The sequence below is a fragment of the Arachis ipaensis genome, chromosome B08, assembly GCF_000816755.2.
Source record: "Arachis ipaensis cultivar K30076 chromosome B08, Araip1.1, whole genome shotgun sequence".
Classification (NCBI taxonomy): domain Eukaryota; kingdom Viridiplantae; phylum Streptophyta; class Magnoliopsida; order Fabales; family Fabaceae; genus Arachis; species Arachis ipaensis.
This window is the reverse complement of record NC_029792.2, coordinates 51146065-51162144: the sequence shown is the minus strand read 5'-3', so window position 1 is coordinate 51162144 and position 16080 is coordinate 51146065. Positions and strand designations below refer to the sequence as shown.

General features: G+C 34.7%; 1 protein-coding gene across 1 annotated transcript; it reads left to right on the top strand.

Annotated features, from left to right (window-relative positions):
- On the top strand, positions 1497 to 1862 carry LOC107611035. Its single transcript, XM_016313001.1, has one exon. It carries the CDS (start codon positions 1497 to 1499, stop codon positions 1860 to 1862), a length of 366 nt encoding a protein of 121 aa, XP_016168487.1.

Here is a 16080-nt window from a genome sequence, read left to right as displayed (position 1 = left end):
AAATTGGCCTAATTCAAATAAAACATACTACACTCTAAATTACTCACCTAAATCTTAATATTAGAATAATTATTCGTACATCTAGTGAATTTAACCTCTAATATATCTATTATTCACATTGTTTAATATTTTTATTGTCTACCAATACTTTTCGGTATATAATATGCAATCTATGAATCTAATTCAATTCATCACCTAATAAAAAACTTGCTAACCAATAGTATAGGTATAGCTAGATGGAGAGATCTACACTTTCTTTATTTATATTTTTTAACTTTAACTATGCTGTCGTTCTCTCTTTTATTAAGCAGTATTTTTAATTACGTTTAGTATATAAGGTAGCGTTTGTTTGCAAGACAGAGACCAAGAGACAGAGACAGAGAGACAGAGACCAAGAGACAGAGACAGAAATAAGTATAGTATTGTGTTTGGTATGATGGTGTACAAGACTGAGTTCTGTCTCAGTATCATGTTTGGTTTAAAGTAAAAGATGAAGACTAAATTTATGAACTTACTAAAATGCCCCTTTAATTTCAGCAAAGAACCCTACCCCCCCCAAAAAACAATTTCATTTTCGATAGTGGCAAACCCTCACCCCCTTTTTGCTCTCAGCCACCGTTCCTGCTGTCCTCTTCCGGCAACGTAGGCTGGAGCCTGACCCGCGGCCGCTTGGACCTCAGGTTTTCAGCCTTTTTTGGTCGGATCGACGAAGGCCCCTCGGCAGTGATCCCTAGTTCGACTTGGTGGACCCGTTAGTGACCCCTGTTTTGTGACGCCGCTGCGGAATCGATCTTTGTGGGTGTGCGTCGCCATGGTGCCGGATCTGTGCCTCTGTTCGTTGCCGTTTGTGAGGTAGCATTTGTTTGCATTGCTGTCTTTTTTGTTTTGCTCCTTTCTCAAAAGCCTTAATTAGTTCATCTTTAATTTCGGCTTCTCTGTTTAGACCTCTCAACCGTTTGCCGAACATAGTATTGAATTTAGAATTTAAAATATTGAGTGAAGGCATTTCTCAGGAATTGCTGTCAATACTTGCTCATATTTGTCTTCCAATGGTATTTCGTTTATGTATGTTCTACTGTGAAATTGTAATTCTGCTGGCGAATATTTGCTCTGCTGAAAAGAGAAGTGAGCTTGATTAAGCAGGTATCTGTTCCAGCAACTATCTAAAATTTAACCTTTTATCAATTAAATAACCTGTTCAATTTGAGTTATCCATTTATTTGTCCACTTAACCATCTTTCTTCTTTAATCATTCATAATAAAGTGTTTATATGTACTCAAATTTTGTTATTTCAACTTTGCCAAGTAAGAGGTGACACAGTTAACACTTGGTACAGAGACATGATTGCAACCAAAAATTTTTTTTACATTTCTGCATTTGTTTCGGTTGAATCATCATTGGTTGTTTCATATATGAATCCTCTTCTTCTTTTATGTGTTGTGTGTACTACATTAAAATCGTTTGAGTTACTGTTAAATTTGTAGGGTGGTTAACAATGGCTTCCTCAAGTCGAAGATCAACAAGTGGTACGTACGGCAGCGGAAACATAACGGGAGACCGTTTTTGTGAGTGTGGGTTAAGAGCACCGTTACAAGTTTCGAATAGCGTTGCCAACCCGGGTAGAAAGTATTATGCGTGTCCAACAAGGCGATGTGGATGGTTTAGATGGGCAGGCCCAAATATCCAGCCTTCTGACTCCGGAGATGATCGATCTTCTCAGCTTAACTTTAATTTTAAGACGAGCGAACGAGTGGAAAAACTTCATGCTGATGTTGTGTATCTGAAGTTTCTAATGTGCGGTCAACTTGTTGTCTCCGTTTTTTGTGTTGTGTTGATCATTGTTGTGTTGTGTAAGTTGTAGTATGGCCTTTGAACAAGATGTGAATAACAATAGCACATATTTGGTATAAAAGATGGAAGGAATTCATATTTTGAACCAATATTGTCTCAAGGCCATTTTTGCCTGTGAGAGAAATTTCACCTTTGTTTGTATAAGTGGATATGTATGTTTACACTCATGATGTAGTTGTGATGAAGTCATTTGGCTGCCAAATGTATCAACATGTTGCCTATGTGTGTGTTACAAAACACTATTTTCGTTAAAAAGAATTGAAACAGAATTATTAGACTTACTAGGAAGAAATCTTTGTAAGTTAAATCCTAATACAAATTAATATAACCGGAAAATGGAGGAACTTGTTAAGCTTGATAATCAACCACCAAAGTATTCATCCAAAAAAGATCAAAACAAAGGAAATTCCATAGTTAAGGAACCAAAACATAGCAACACACAGAGGGTACCAAAGTTTTACCGTGTTAAACATAACAATGTTCTTAAATCCTAAGACCTAACCTCCAAAAAGTTAACACCCTTAACCAAGCTTAATACCAGAACCCAATGTTAATAAATTTAACTAGTCTTGAACTTCATATAATGGAACGCACAAGCGCAATCATTTGTGAATCTGACAAGCCCCAGAAATGTGCATACACATTAGGACTCTGGGAAAACTTCAGAATCGCCCTCACCACATCGTCATCACCGAATCCAAGCTGTGTGAGCTTCTCGCCAACCTTCCACTTCTCGTTCACACCAACAATGGCATCAGCTATCAGCTGGCCATTCTTTCGCTGGGCATTCTTGTGCGGTACCTTGCCTTCTCAGACTCGAGGACTATCACCTCTATATAAGTGCCATCTAATGCTCCCAAGCAACCTTACTATCCATAGAAAGCTATGATGTTCAGATAGAGAATCCATCAGATAAACATGAATCATAGAGAACATCAAATAAACTCTACCTTAAACCTTCGCCATGTGGGGTCAACACAGTCCTCGGCAACTGGTGTAGCCTTCGCGAACAACATCCCTTGAATCCGTATTACAGCCTTCAAAACTTTATTAAAATACTTACTAACTGTCTCGCCGGACCTACAAAATCTAACATGTAGACTATGGTTTTTCTTGTGATGCACTAAGATAATTAAGAAGGTCGCAACCTGCTCCGGCAGGCTTACATGACCATCCTCTGTAAGTCCGCCCTAAACTTGGAGCAACTCACACAAGTTAGCAAAGGCATTTGTATTCATTCTCAACTCCCAGATACAATTCCTATCACCCTCACCAACAATACGCTCTAAAGCCTCACGTCTAATTCTACTATTCATTCTTCCGCCTAACGATAGTTGGCCACTAGTTCTACCCCTAAAGTAAACAAACAGCGTAAGCACAAAGAACAACATTCTTTCTTCATGGTTGGATCTCATCTCTTCATAAAAAGACACGCATCGCTTAATAATTTCCGACCGCTCCATTTCTTTCTAGCAAAATCGTTTCAAAAAAAAAAAAAACATAAACTTTCCAATGAACTCTTACACAACTTCAGAATTTTCATTACAATTTATTTATTAATAACGTTATTTCATCCAAACAAATGCTTACCATATATTTTTATTAACTTAAAAAATATTAAACACACAAAACTTTAAAGGGAGTATGGAGTTTGGACTTTGGCATTTTTATGAAAACCAAGGTTAACAACAAAGCAGTGTCAGTCTCTAAATTAGGTTAACTCCCTTCTCCTTTTACCTTATGCTTATCCTTATACTTAGCTGTGACAAAAGAAAATTTTAGTTTGACATTTTCAAAAGTAAGGTTATCATTTAACAATGAGTCAAAGAGTAATTAAAGATGTGGTTATTTGATTTCCGGTAGCAAAGTATAACAAGACAAGAATGTTAACAGAAATATGCAAGCGTGCAATCCCTTTGCGGATTCAAAAACAAGGGCATCATCTAAATCTGTATGTATCAATTACAAAACCTAAGCTCAAGCTTAGTAACATTGTCAGTTCAACAATTAATTTCATTTCGTACCAAACTACAAACATAGTATCAGATTCAGAAAAAAATAAACACATTATAAACATAGACACAACTACAAACATTGTATCAGATTCAGTTACATCAACTGTCACAAACTATGAATACCTTAATTACAACATAAAAAATGGATTCTGTTTGTCATATAGAACTGTAACAAATTCACAAAGTAGACTGTCTTTCAGCTGTATTCATGAATTAAATAAATAATCAACAAATGAATAAATTCGAATAGACCATGCAATTTGTCATGATTAACCTTCTACACATCTTGTTTGAATGTATAATCTTCTATGTTCAATTCTTAATCTGCTTTTTTCAATACCCCTTAACAGTAACTAAAGCATACATTCCACTTCAACTTTCTTCTCCCACTTCCCAAACCCAGTAAACCAGAAACAGAGCATAATCCACAAAATAAATTACACACAAACCTCTTCATACAAACTGCATCCCACACCAAATGAAGTCACAAGAACCCAGATCACAGAAAGGGAGCTTTACTAACCTGGATAACGAAAACTGTGCTCGCAACAACTCTCAGATGGCCTCCACACCGACACGGCAGGTTCTCTCCTGTAGCTTCGTCGGACCACAAAATCTGTGAACAAGCGAGAAGACGTCAGAAATGGAGGCCTCGGAAGAGGAGGTTGGAAGTGCCAATCGCTTACCTTCAACTGGTTAGGCCGGCGAGGTGGACGGACCTTTGGCTATGGACGCTGAGCAGGACCTTCTTCAAGCAAGAAGGAGAAGATGTATCGAGGGGCTGTTATAAACTCAAGCCCTAATTTCAGATTGGGAAAGAGTAATGTTGGAATTAGATAATTACATTAGGGGTATTTTAGTGATAAAATAATTAGTTGAAGTTCTGTCTCTGTCCTAGTCTCTAGTGTCTCCAATTTTTTGAAGCATTGAAATACTCAAATTATTAAGACAGAGACACAATTTTCAGTGCTAGTCTCTATCTCAACAAACACAATATTAAAATCCTGTCTCCCAATATCAATTCTAGTCTCTGCAAACAAACACTACCTAAGAGACGTAATGTTTGACGAATAATAATTTTCTAATATCTTATGACTCATCAGGTTCACCCAAATCCTGTCTAACGCATCTAGAAGCAAATTTTGGTCTTGCTCCTAATTTTATAATAACTATAATTTGCGGGAGAAAGAAACACTTAAAACGCATATACATGCAAACATTTTAGCGGAAGAAAAAAAAAGAGAAGTTGGTTAATAATATTAATTTAGTACAAAGAAAAATATATTAACCACCTACTCTTTATTGCATAATTTATTTAGAGAATAAGATCGTGGATTAATGTCTGAATATTCTCCTTTCCATATATAATTAAAGAAAAATATAAGTAGATAATAAAAATACTAAACAATGTAAATAATAGATATATTAGATGTTTATTTCACTAGGTGTACGGATAGTTATTTTAATACTAAGATTTAGATGGGTAATTTAGAGATGTAATATATTTTTATTTGATTGATAGTTGTTCATGTTATTCAAGAAAGTCATTGATTACCTAGCATAACCCATTAATTAATTGTTTAATTAGTTTTCAAGGTTTCACTAGAATGTTGGCAAGAAACATGAATGCTTGGCTTATTGGCTTCCGTGCATGTGCAGCGATCATAATTCATAGTTGAATACGGTTCCACAACCCTGAATAGAAGAACATATATTTTGTTTTTGATTTTACCAAGGGAATTCTTATTTAGTTGAATAATTCAAAAAAAAAAATGGTTTTGCTGTTGACGTTTATTAAGATTCTGACTAAAATCTTGATAAGTTCATGCCAAATATATATGAAATTGTTTTCTTTATGCATGAACCTCATCAAAGTTAGGCTTATTACAGTGTCATCTTTACCAGCTATTATTGAAATGCATGCCCTTTTACTTTGAACCTTAGTTTGATCAACTTATTATTATTTATTAATTAATTCTTTTTCTTTTGACCTTCTCTACCACCCATTAGGCCATTATTGACATGTGCTTTTACTATGACTCTCTTTGAAGTGTTCATTAATAATTAACTAAATTATTGTCCCATCTTGATATAATCCAAAATATAAAAGATAGATATACTTAAACATATATAAACTTTAGGGTTATTTTACATAACATATACACTTCTCTTTATAAAACATTTAGGGTTAATCACATTTTAGTGTAAATTAAATAATATATATTAATTAATATATTTTTTAATTTACACTAATTTGTTTATTGAAAAATTTTGGAATCATAATTTATATATATATATATAATAACACCTAGTTATTATTTAAAATAACCTATAATATATACCTTCACAACTATCACACATAATTTAATTAACGTAACTCTTGCATTGGAAAATATTCATTATTGGTAAAAAATGTTTTATCTCATCAATATCCATGCATGCCACCTATTCTGACTTATTGAATCCTCTATGTAGGTCAAAAGAGGAACATGTTACTCTACTATATGGAAATTCAATTTGTGTGTCCTAAGTGTGGTAAAATAAATAAATAAAGAAAAAAAAATATAAAATAAAAAATATAAATAGAAAATTTTAGATAATTCATATTTTTTGATAATGCATTTTTTTGTATGTTAGAACGTACATATATAAAGAAAAGTGTTTTATTATTTTTGTGTATGTGTTGTCTAAGATCTTGTTTTTCCTATTTATACACATACAAAAATCATCTTTTTCAATTTTTATTAAATTCGACCTCTCTTTATAACGTGAGCCTCTCACCATTAAAAAATTGAGCCACTCATATTGTGAAAGAAGTCATACATTATTAAATGGGCATCCATATCACAACACTTTCTCTTAGATGTTCATTTAGGACTATGTCTCATTAAAATTTTATTAAAGAAAAATTCAATGAAAAAATTTTAGTGAATGAAAAAGAGTATAATATCCTTTGTGATAAGGACTATCTCATTAAAAATCTTGTCAAGAAAAGCACAATAGGAATAAAAACCTGACCAAGAAAAAAAGAGTACAGCCTCCTCCTCTTTTCAATATTATTTAATATCTTGAAATTGGCGCATCACAATTTGATGTACCAATCATTCAAAAAAGAATTTTGGAAGTGACTTTGTAAATAAATCTGTCAAATTATCACTTGAGTGGATCTATTGGACATCAATGGTTCCTCAATTTTGAAGATCATGAGTAAAGAAAAATTTGGAAAAAATATACTTTGTTCTATCACCTTTAAATTTGATGTATCCACCCTTAAGTTGAGCAATGCATGCTGTATTATCTTCAAATAGAATAGTTGAAGCTATTTTCCTATCAGTTAGTCTACATGATGATAGAATATATTGGACTAAACTCTTGAACCAAAAATACTCGTGACTTGCTTCATATATCGCTAGTATTTAGCATGATTAGAGGACGTTGCTGCTATCGTCTATTTTGTAGACCTCCATGATATAACTGTATTATCATATGTGAATGGGTATCTTGTTTGAGATCTTCCATTGTGTAGATTAGATAAGTATCTTGCATCTGCATAGCCAACTAATTGTGAATTAGATTCATATGGATAAAATAGTCCCATATCAGCTGTTCCATGAAGATATCAAAAAATTTATTTAATTCCATTCCAATGTCTTTTGGTTGGAGAGGAACTATACCTTGCTAGTAAATTTACAGCAAATGATATGTCAGATCGTATATTATTAGCAAGATACATTAGTACTCCAATGGCACTATGTTACTTTAGGACTTTTCCGGACAGAATTGATCATTTCCACATCCAAAGACTTTACGATCATTGGGATAATTAATAGATGTGACTTATCCATATAAAATATTTTCAAGATCTTTTTTATATATTTTTTTTATGAATAAAGATCCTATTATTTTATGCTCGATCTGCAGGTCGAGACGAAATTTAGCCATCCAAGATCTTTCATCTCAAACCTTCTTTTTAGAGTTTTTATGATTGTTGGAATCTCTTTAGGGGTTCCAATAATATTTAAATTATCAACATATACAGCAATTATAATGAATCCAAATACAGATTTTTTTAACAGATATCATCATTCTTGAATCTATTTTTTTACCAGATACTTAGTAAGATTATTGTACCACATTTGTCTAGATTATTTTAGACCATATAAAGATCTTTGCAATTTGACTGAGTATAGTCCCCTGCGAATATTCATTGGATGGTTTAGATATCTTTAGTCATTCAGGAATTTTTATATAAATATCACGATCCAATAATCCATACAAATAAATTGTCACCACATCCATTAGATACATATGTAGTTTGTGTGCAAATAAATTGATCAAATAAATGTTATTGCATCTACAACAAGAAAATATATTTTTTCATAAGCTATACCGGACCTTTGTGAAAAATCTTATGCCATAACTTGAGTTTTGTAGTGTATAACTTTATTTTTCTCATTTCATTTTTTCACAAATACCCATCTATATCCAACATGTTTTATATCTTGTGGTGCACGAACTACAGGTCCAAAGACTTCACGTTTTGCAAGTAAGTCTAACTCAACCTTCATAGCTTCTTCCCATTTTGCCCAGTCATTCCTTTCTCGACATTCTTCGACTATTCTTGGCTCAAGATCTTACTTTCATGAATGATGTGTAATGCCATTTTATATACAAATATTTTATTAAAAATTATTTTATTTCGGTTCTATTTTTCTCCTGTAAAGATATAATTTATCGAGATCTTATCATTTTCACAATTTTTAGGTACTTGAACGTCTTCTAGCGTCAAAACTATATCAGAATTTTGGATACTTGTTGGTGTATTTTCTATGTCTTTATCCTTTTCAACAAAAGTATCATTTGTCTTGGTAATATCAATTACCTCTCTTCTTTTTCGAGAATTTTAATTTTTAGAACCAATTGTTCTACCAAGCTTCTGGCGTGTACTTGTTTTAGTAGCTATTTGTCCAATTGGAACATCAATTCAAATTGGGGTATTTTCAGCTAGCATGTAGGATTCGGTTATCCTCTTTGTATCAGAAAATACATCAGACAATTCATTTGCTATACTTTACAAATGTATAATGTTTTGAACTTCTAATTTATATTGTCCTGATCGTGGATATAGATGCATTAACGATAATACATTCCAATTAAGTTCTTTCTCAAATGGCTTATTCTCTCCCCCGAATGCTGAAAACATTGATTCATAAAATTGACAATCTGCAAATCAGACTTTAAACACATCTCCTGTTTGTATCTCAAGATAATATAAAGGGAGAATCATGTCCCACATAAATTTTCAATTTTTTTGGGTCCCATTTTGGTGCAAGAAAGTGAGGCAATTGAAACATATATCGCACACTCAAATATTCTAAAATGAAAACTATTTGCCTGCTGGCCAAAAGCTAATTGCAGGAAAGGGAATTGATGGTAACTTTTTGGTTCAAACGAATAAGTGTTGCGGCATATAAAATTACATGCCCCACGTAGAAATAGAGAGATTTTTTCTCATAAATAAGGATCTAGCAATTAATTGGAGACATTTAATAAGTCTGCTAACCCATTTTGTATGTGAACATGAGCTATTGGATGTTCAACACTTATTCTGCTATCCATTCAATAAGCATCAAGGATTTAGGAACTGAATTCACCAACATTGTCAAGGAAAATTTTTTTGATTGGATTTTCTGAAAAATGTACTTTTAATCGAATAATTTGAACATGTAATCTCGCAAATGCCAGGTTGCGAGAAGACAATAAGCACACATGTTGTGACCATCTCGAGAACACGTCTATTAGGACCATAAAGTATCTAAAGGATCCGTATGATGGATGAATTGGTCCATGTATATCTCCTTGAATTCTTTCTAGAAATTTAGGGGACCTAAATCTAATTTTCACTGGTGATGGCCTTACAATCAACTTTCCCTAAAAACATGCAGCATAATAAAAAATACTAGATTAAAGAACTCTTTGACTCTTTAGTGAATGTTCATGAGAATTTTCAACAATTCTCTATATCATGGTTGTTTCAGGATGCCCCAATCGATCGTGCCAAATTATGAGTTCATTTGAGCAAGTAAACACTACTAGAAAACTAGTTATTACAGACGAATATTTTCGACGGATTTTATCCCACGGAAATACAGACGGAATTTCAGAGAAATTTTTTGTCGGAAAACAAAAAAAAATGAATTAGCATAAATTACAGACGGAAAAGAGAATCCGTCAATAATTCTGTCGAAAAAATTAATTTTTTCGTGGAAAATCCGTCTGTAATCAAATGGACAAAAACACTGATTTGATTAAATTATTACAGACGGAAAATCCGTCTGTAACTTAAAATTTTCCGTCGAAAATAATAAGTTAAACCTATCATTGCCCGAGCTTGAAGAGATTGAAGATTGATGGTTTAGAAGTTATAATAAGTTCTCGTTGCAAGTATAGTTTCTAGACCAAGTAATCAACCTTTCTTACAAACATTTGGTTGTCACAAGTAACAAACCCCTTAAAAATTGATAACCAAAGTATTTAAACCTCGGGTCGTCTTCTCAAGGAACTGCAGGGAGGTGTTCTTATTAATGGTTATGAGTCTTGTAGATTGGGGTTTTGAAAGTAAGGAACAAGTAATTTAAATGACAAGTAAAGTAAATAAATAACTATAAAATAAACTCTTAGTAAGGTATGAAAATTCGGAAGTCCTATCCTAGTTACTCTTATGAGAATTGAGTTTAATCCCACTTAGTTAACCTTTACGAAAGCAAGGGAAAGTCAAGTGAACTAATTAGTTAGATCCCTAAGTCCTAGCCAACTCCTCAGAAAAGACTAGAGTTAGTGGGATTCCAGTCAATTAGCAGACATAACAATCAATCACGATAAGGTTGATAACTCAAGAGCCTCCAGTTAATCAATTAAAGCCAAGAATATAAAAAGCTAAATAAGAATCATAAATCAAAAATACCTCAATTGCATTAATAAGAGAAAATCAATCTAAACATAGAAAGTTCATAAGCCAATTTGGCAACATAAGTAAATAACGAAAAACATTAAAGTATCTGAAAATAAGAGAGAAATATAAAGTAAAAGAAATATTGAACCTGATGAAAAGTTAAAATCCTAAATTCTTTAAGAGGAATCCTAATCCTAAAGCCTAAGAGAGAAGAGAGAACCTCTCTCTCTAAAAACTACATCTAAACTATGAAAAGTGAATGATCCGAAGGCTTCTCTATGAATGGATGCATTCCCCCACTTTATAACCTCTAATATGTGCTTTCTGGACTTGGATCTGGGCCAAAAAGGGTTTCAAAAATCGCTGGGAGCATTTTCTGCAGTTTCTGGTGCGTGGCGTCTGTCACGCATCCGCGTGGGTCACGCGGTCGTGTCATCTGGAGTTTTCCTTATCACGCATTTGCTTCGATCACGCGTATGTGTCATTTGTGTTCTGCTCAAGGCACGCGTCCGCGTCAGTCACGCGTTCACGTCACTGCCTTTTCGCGCTAGGCATGCGGTCGCGTCGTCCATGCATTCGCGTCGCTGCCAGTTTCTTCAAAAACTCCATTTTGTGCTTTCCTTCCATTTTTGTATGTTTCCTTTCCATCCTTTAAATTATTCCTGCCTTAGGAGATCTGAAAATACTTAACACACAAATCACGGCATCGAATGGTAATAAAAGGTAATTAAAATTAATATTTTTAAAGCATAGGAAACATATTTTTCACATATATCACATAATAAGGAAGGAAAAGTAAAACCATGCAATTTCACATGAATAAGTGGGTGAATGATTGAATAAATCACTTAAATTGAGCACAAAATATATCATTAAATATGGGTTTATCAACCTCCCCACACTTAAACAATAGCATGTTCTCATGCTAAATCCAAGATAAAGAGTAAGGTAAAGTGGTGGAATTTCATGCAATGCAATCTATTCTAAATGCAAACTACCTAAATGAATAATGCAATTCTAGTTATTTTTCACTTGTATATAAAACTTACATGTAGTTAAATTAATTCATATCCTCAAAGAATCATATATGCATAGCCAAACCTTAGATAATGTTAAAGCACTTTTACAATTGAGATGGGTAAAAATATTTCACAAACTTGCAAGATAATTAACAATTAAGCAGAGATATATGGTGATGAGCTATTGAACCCTCACTGGATTTTGTGTTTACTCTCTAGTCACTCAGTGTTTATTGGGTTAATCACTCTATTCTTTTTCCATCCTTACTTTCTAAAACTTTGTTCTTCATCTAACCAATCAACAATTATAGAATACAGACATATAAAAATCATGAGGTCTTTTTCAAGGTTGTAATGGGGCCAGGGTAAAGGTAAGGGTATATGTATAAGGCTAAGTGAGCTAATAAGTGAATCCTTGATTAGTCTAAGATCTCACCTAACATACATACTTTATATAATTTTAAAGTTTCTCTACCTATTGACCCAAATTCTCCCACTTTGTATTGCAAGCTCATGCATTAATTTTAATTTTTGAAATTTTGTCCCATGTGCATTGACTCTTTTTATTTTGTATTTGGGGAATTTTTGTATCCCCTTATTTAAATACTGAAAATATAAATTTTTTTTTATCAATGCACATGGTAATTCAATTGTTTTGATTTCACATGAGCATGCTTCCCAAATTTTGTTTTTGAAACAACTTAATCTTTTTTTTTTAAATTCCTACTTTGTTTCTATCATCCCATATTCCCATAAAATTCCCTACTCTTAAATTATACACAATATCTATCTTAAGCTAACCAAGGATTCAACTTGGGATTTTTATTTTGTTTTTCTACTTAAGGCTAGTAATGTGGTTTATAGAACAGGAGGGGATTAAAAAGCTCAAGGGGGGCTAACAAGGGTGATGCACAAGGTAGGCTAATTTGGAATAAGTGAGGAAAAATTCAAATGATGGCCTCAATAATCTCTTGGTATGTATCTATATTCTATATTGGACATATAGATTAGAACAAAGTAAAGAACATCAAAATGAAAAAGAAGGGCAGAACACACAGGAATGAAATTTATGGTTTGAATGTAACCATACAATTAAGCTCAAAACTCACAGGCTGTGTATTCTCCAACTCAAAAATCATATATCAGTTATACATGTCATGCAAGTAGAAATTAAGAGTTCCCATTATTCTCAATGTAAATTTTAGGGTGGCCCTTAAAATCTTAGTGTTCCTCCTTGATGAAATGTTGTTAACTAACTAACATGTAATGCTATATATACAAGGTGTGTGGATTGTTTTAATTTACTAAAGTCTCTAGTTTATTTCTTTTTTTTATTTTTAATTGAACCAAACTATCATATGCTAAAAGGGTAAATTGTACTAATGAATCCACATATTCTATAACTAATAAGTTTAGAATTGCAAACTAAACTAAATGGCTAAGATATAAACTAAAGTGCAAAATACGGAAATAAAGTGAAAAATACAGCAAAAGAATAATGCGCAAGTACTGAAAAATAAAAATAAAAATAAAGATAAAAATACAGAAAAATAAACAAAATAAGATAAAAAGAGTCTGTAGTGGTTCACCAAAAAGATACGCCAGGGATGGCGACCTCCCCACACTTAAAATATAGCATCGTCCTCGATGCTCACTCAAGTTGGGTGTGAAAAAGTGTCATCACCGAAAGGATGGGCTGCTGGAGTCTCTGTGGTGGTCTGAGGGTCTGCAGACTGGATAAGTGTAGGAGGATCTGTCTGCTGCAGTAGAGGCGCTAACTGCAGAGGGATCTCTGGGTCTGTAGCCTGAATCTGGTGTGGCTCCGCATGCTGGGGTGCAGCCTGCTCTGGTCCTGCCTGCTTAGCCTCTCTCTGTGCATGTGTCTCCTCCTCATGCTCGTCCGCCTCCTCCTCAGATGGCTCTGATGGTGTGTCAAGCTCGAAGGGGATGTCGCCGCCGGATCGGATCATCAACTTGAGGTGCTCATAGCGTCGCTTGTTGCGATGCTCAGATCTCTCATATCGTCACCGGTTGTGGCGCTCCATCTGGTCCAGCTGCTGAAATAAGCGGTGCACGAGGTGGTAAACGGGCTTTGAGGCAGGTGGAGGTGCAGTGGTGGTAGCTGGTACAGCAGTGGAAGAAGAAGGGGCAGCTGAAGGCGTGGCGGTCTCATCAGAAGCGGTGAGGAATGGGGGTCTGTGGCCTAAAGCCTGAAACTTCCTACTGCGAGGGATAATCTTCTTGCAGTCTGTAACAGGTGGCTTCTCATCAGCAAGCTCTCAAGGCACATCAGCTCGACGGCCTAGCTGGGTGATCAGATAAGGGAAAGGAAGAGTGCCTTTGACATGGACCCTGGCCATATAATATCGGATGAAACGTGGCAGATACAGGTCCTTACCCTCCATCACATACCAGATGAGGGTGATAATAGCAGCGGGCAGCTCTATCTCATGAGTGCTTGGCATCACATAGTTGCTCAGAATCTGGTGCCAGAGCCGAGCCTCATCATTCAGGTAGAGCAGCTTGATTCCCTTAGGCATCACTGTGTTCTTTCCCATGACCCATGGGACAGTAGGATCAAGGGCTATCCTCTGCTTGACAGCATCCCAGTCAAATCTCATAAAGCGCATGTCCTCTTCAGCCTTTTGGTAACCGTCAGGCTGATCTTATTTAGGCTGAAGGTGGAGGATATCCTCAATGGCTTCCTCAGTGACCAAAATCTGTTTCCCTCTAAGGTGCACTGCATCTAGGAAAGTCTTGAAATAGTTGCAGTAAAAATTTCTGACCCAGGAAGCATTGACCTCTGTCAAGTTTCTCTCCAAGAAGAACCAGCCTCTCTATTTTATCTATTCGGAGGTGTATTTTGTAGTTCTTCTGGAATTTTCAGAGTTCTCTCCAGGTACAGGTTCCTGGAGGTGGCAAACACTGGATACTTCAGCTCACAGTATCTGTTTGTAAATTTAACTGGATCATTGGCAGTGAGGAGCTGGTCATCCTTCTCCTGCGGGGTAAAGTGCTTCTCCCGCCAGGAGTCATCATGTATAATGTCCAGGATAGACATAGAGGATTCGCCTCTTTTCCGTTTGCCAGTGGTTGCTTTGTCTTTTCCTTTGCACTGAGGGTCAGACATCCTGAAAAGCAGAAATTCCAGGGTATAATTGAAGAACAAAGCAGGAAAATAAGTAGGCAAATAGAATAATAACAATATAAGCACAGAGTGGCAAAATAGCAGGAGAATTATGAAATGAGTTATGTATATGTGCATTATAGATTGTATATGAGTTAGAAATCTGAGATGAAAAATTACAATCCAAAATATAATATAAGTAGAATTCATGTTAATTAGGAAAAAGAATAATCAAGCCTTGAGTTAGAAAATTAAAGTAAATAGTTAAAAACCAAAAAGAGAAGTTTGAAAGTTAGATCGGTTAGGATTGAAAAAGAGGTTAGAAGGTGGAAATCAGTGAGTTAGGAGAAAGAAAATTAAATTGAGTGGCATTGATAAATGTTTCCTAGGTAACAAAGAATTCATAATTTAAAGATTAATCAACTCATGTTCAAGCAAAAATTTTAGTGTATTGATGATAATTCAGATAGATACAGAAGTTTGCAAAATTAAAACAAAGTCATCAATAATGTAATGTATTAACCAGGGAATCAAAAAGAAATAAGAATGCGAGCCCGTGCATTCATGAATTGGTATGGTTATAGCTAAGTAATGCAAAATTCAAAATTGCCAAAATCACTACATGAATGAAAATGAAACAATTTGCAGAAAATTGGGCAGCATTCCGGCTAAAATTGGACGTTCCCAGAAATAAACAGTATGAAAAAGCAGTTCATATAAATTCAAATAAAGTTGCAAAGAGACACAAATAACATGAACATGAAAGAGCAGTGTAACAGCAGCAAGAAACATGGAAGAACAATATATGAACAATATGATCATCACAGCCAAATCAGAATTGCGAAATTGATAAAACAAATAGCAAGAACGGGGCAATTATCAGGCCTAAATCCACTAACCACATCCTAGCTACCTAACCACCTATAATCCACTACAACATGCATCTCTAACTATCCTAATTTGAACATAATATGAAAAAAAAGCAACTAACTACGAGTGATAGAGAAATTGACGTTCGGCGGAACCTGGTATGTGTAAGAACAGAGGTGAGGGTAGAGAGATGGTGGTGGTGATGCGGCGGCGCTGGGGGGCACAGTGGCGCGGTGGCAGAGCAG

Excerpts from the sequence above, each read along its gene's own strand:
- LOC107611035 (XM_016313001.1), top strand. The coding sequence starts at position 1,497 with ATGGCTTCCTCAAGTCGAAGATCAACAAGTGGTACGTACGGCAGCGGA.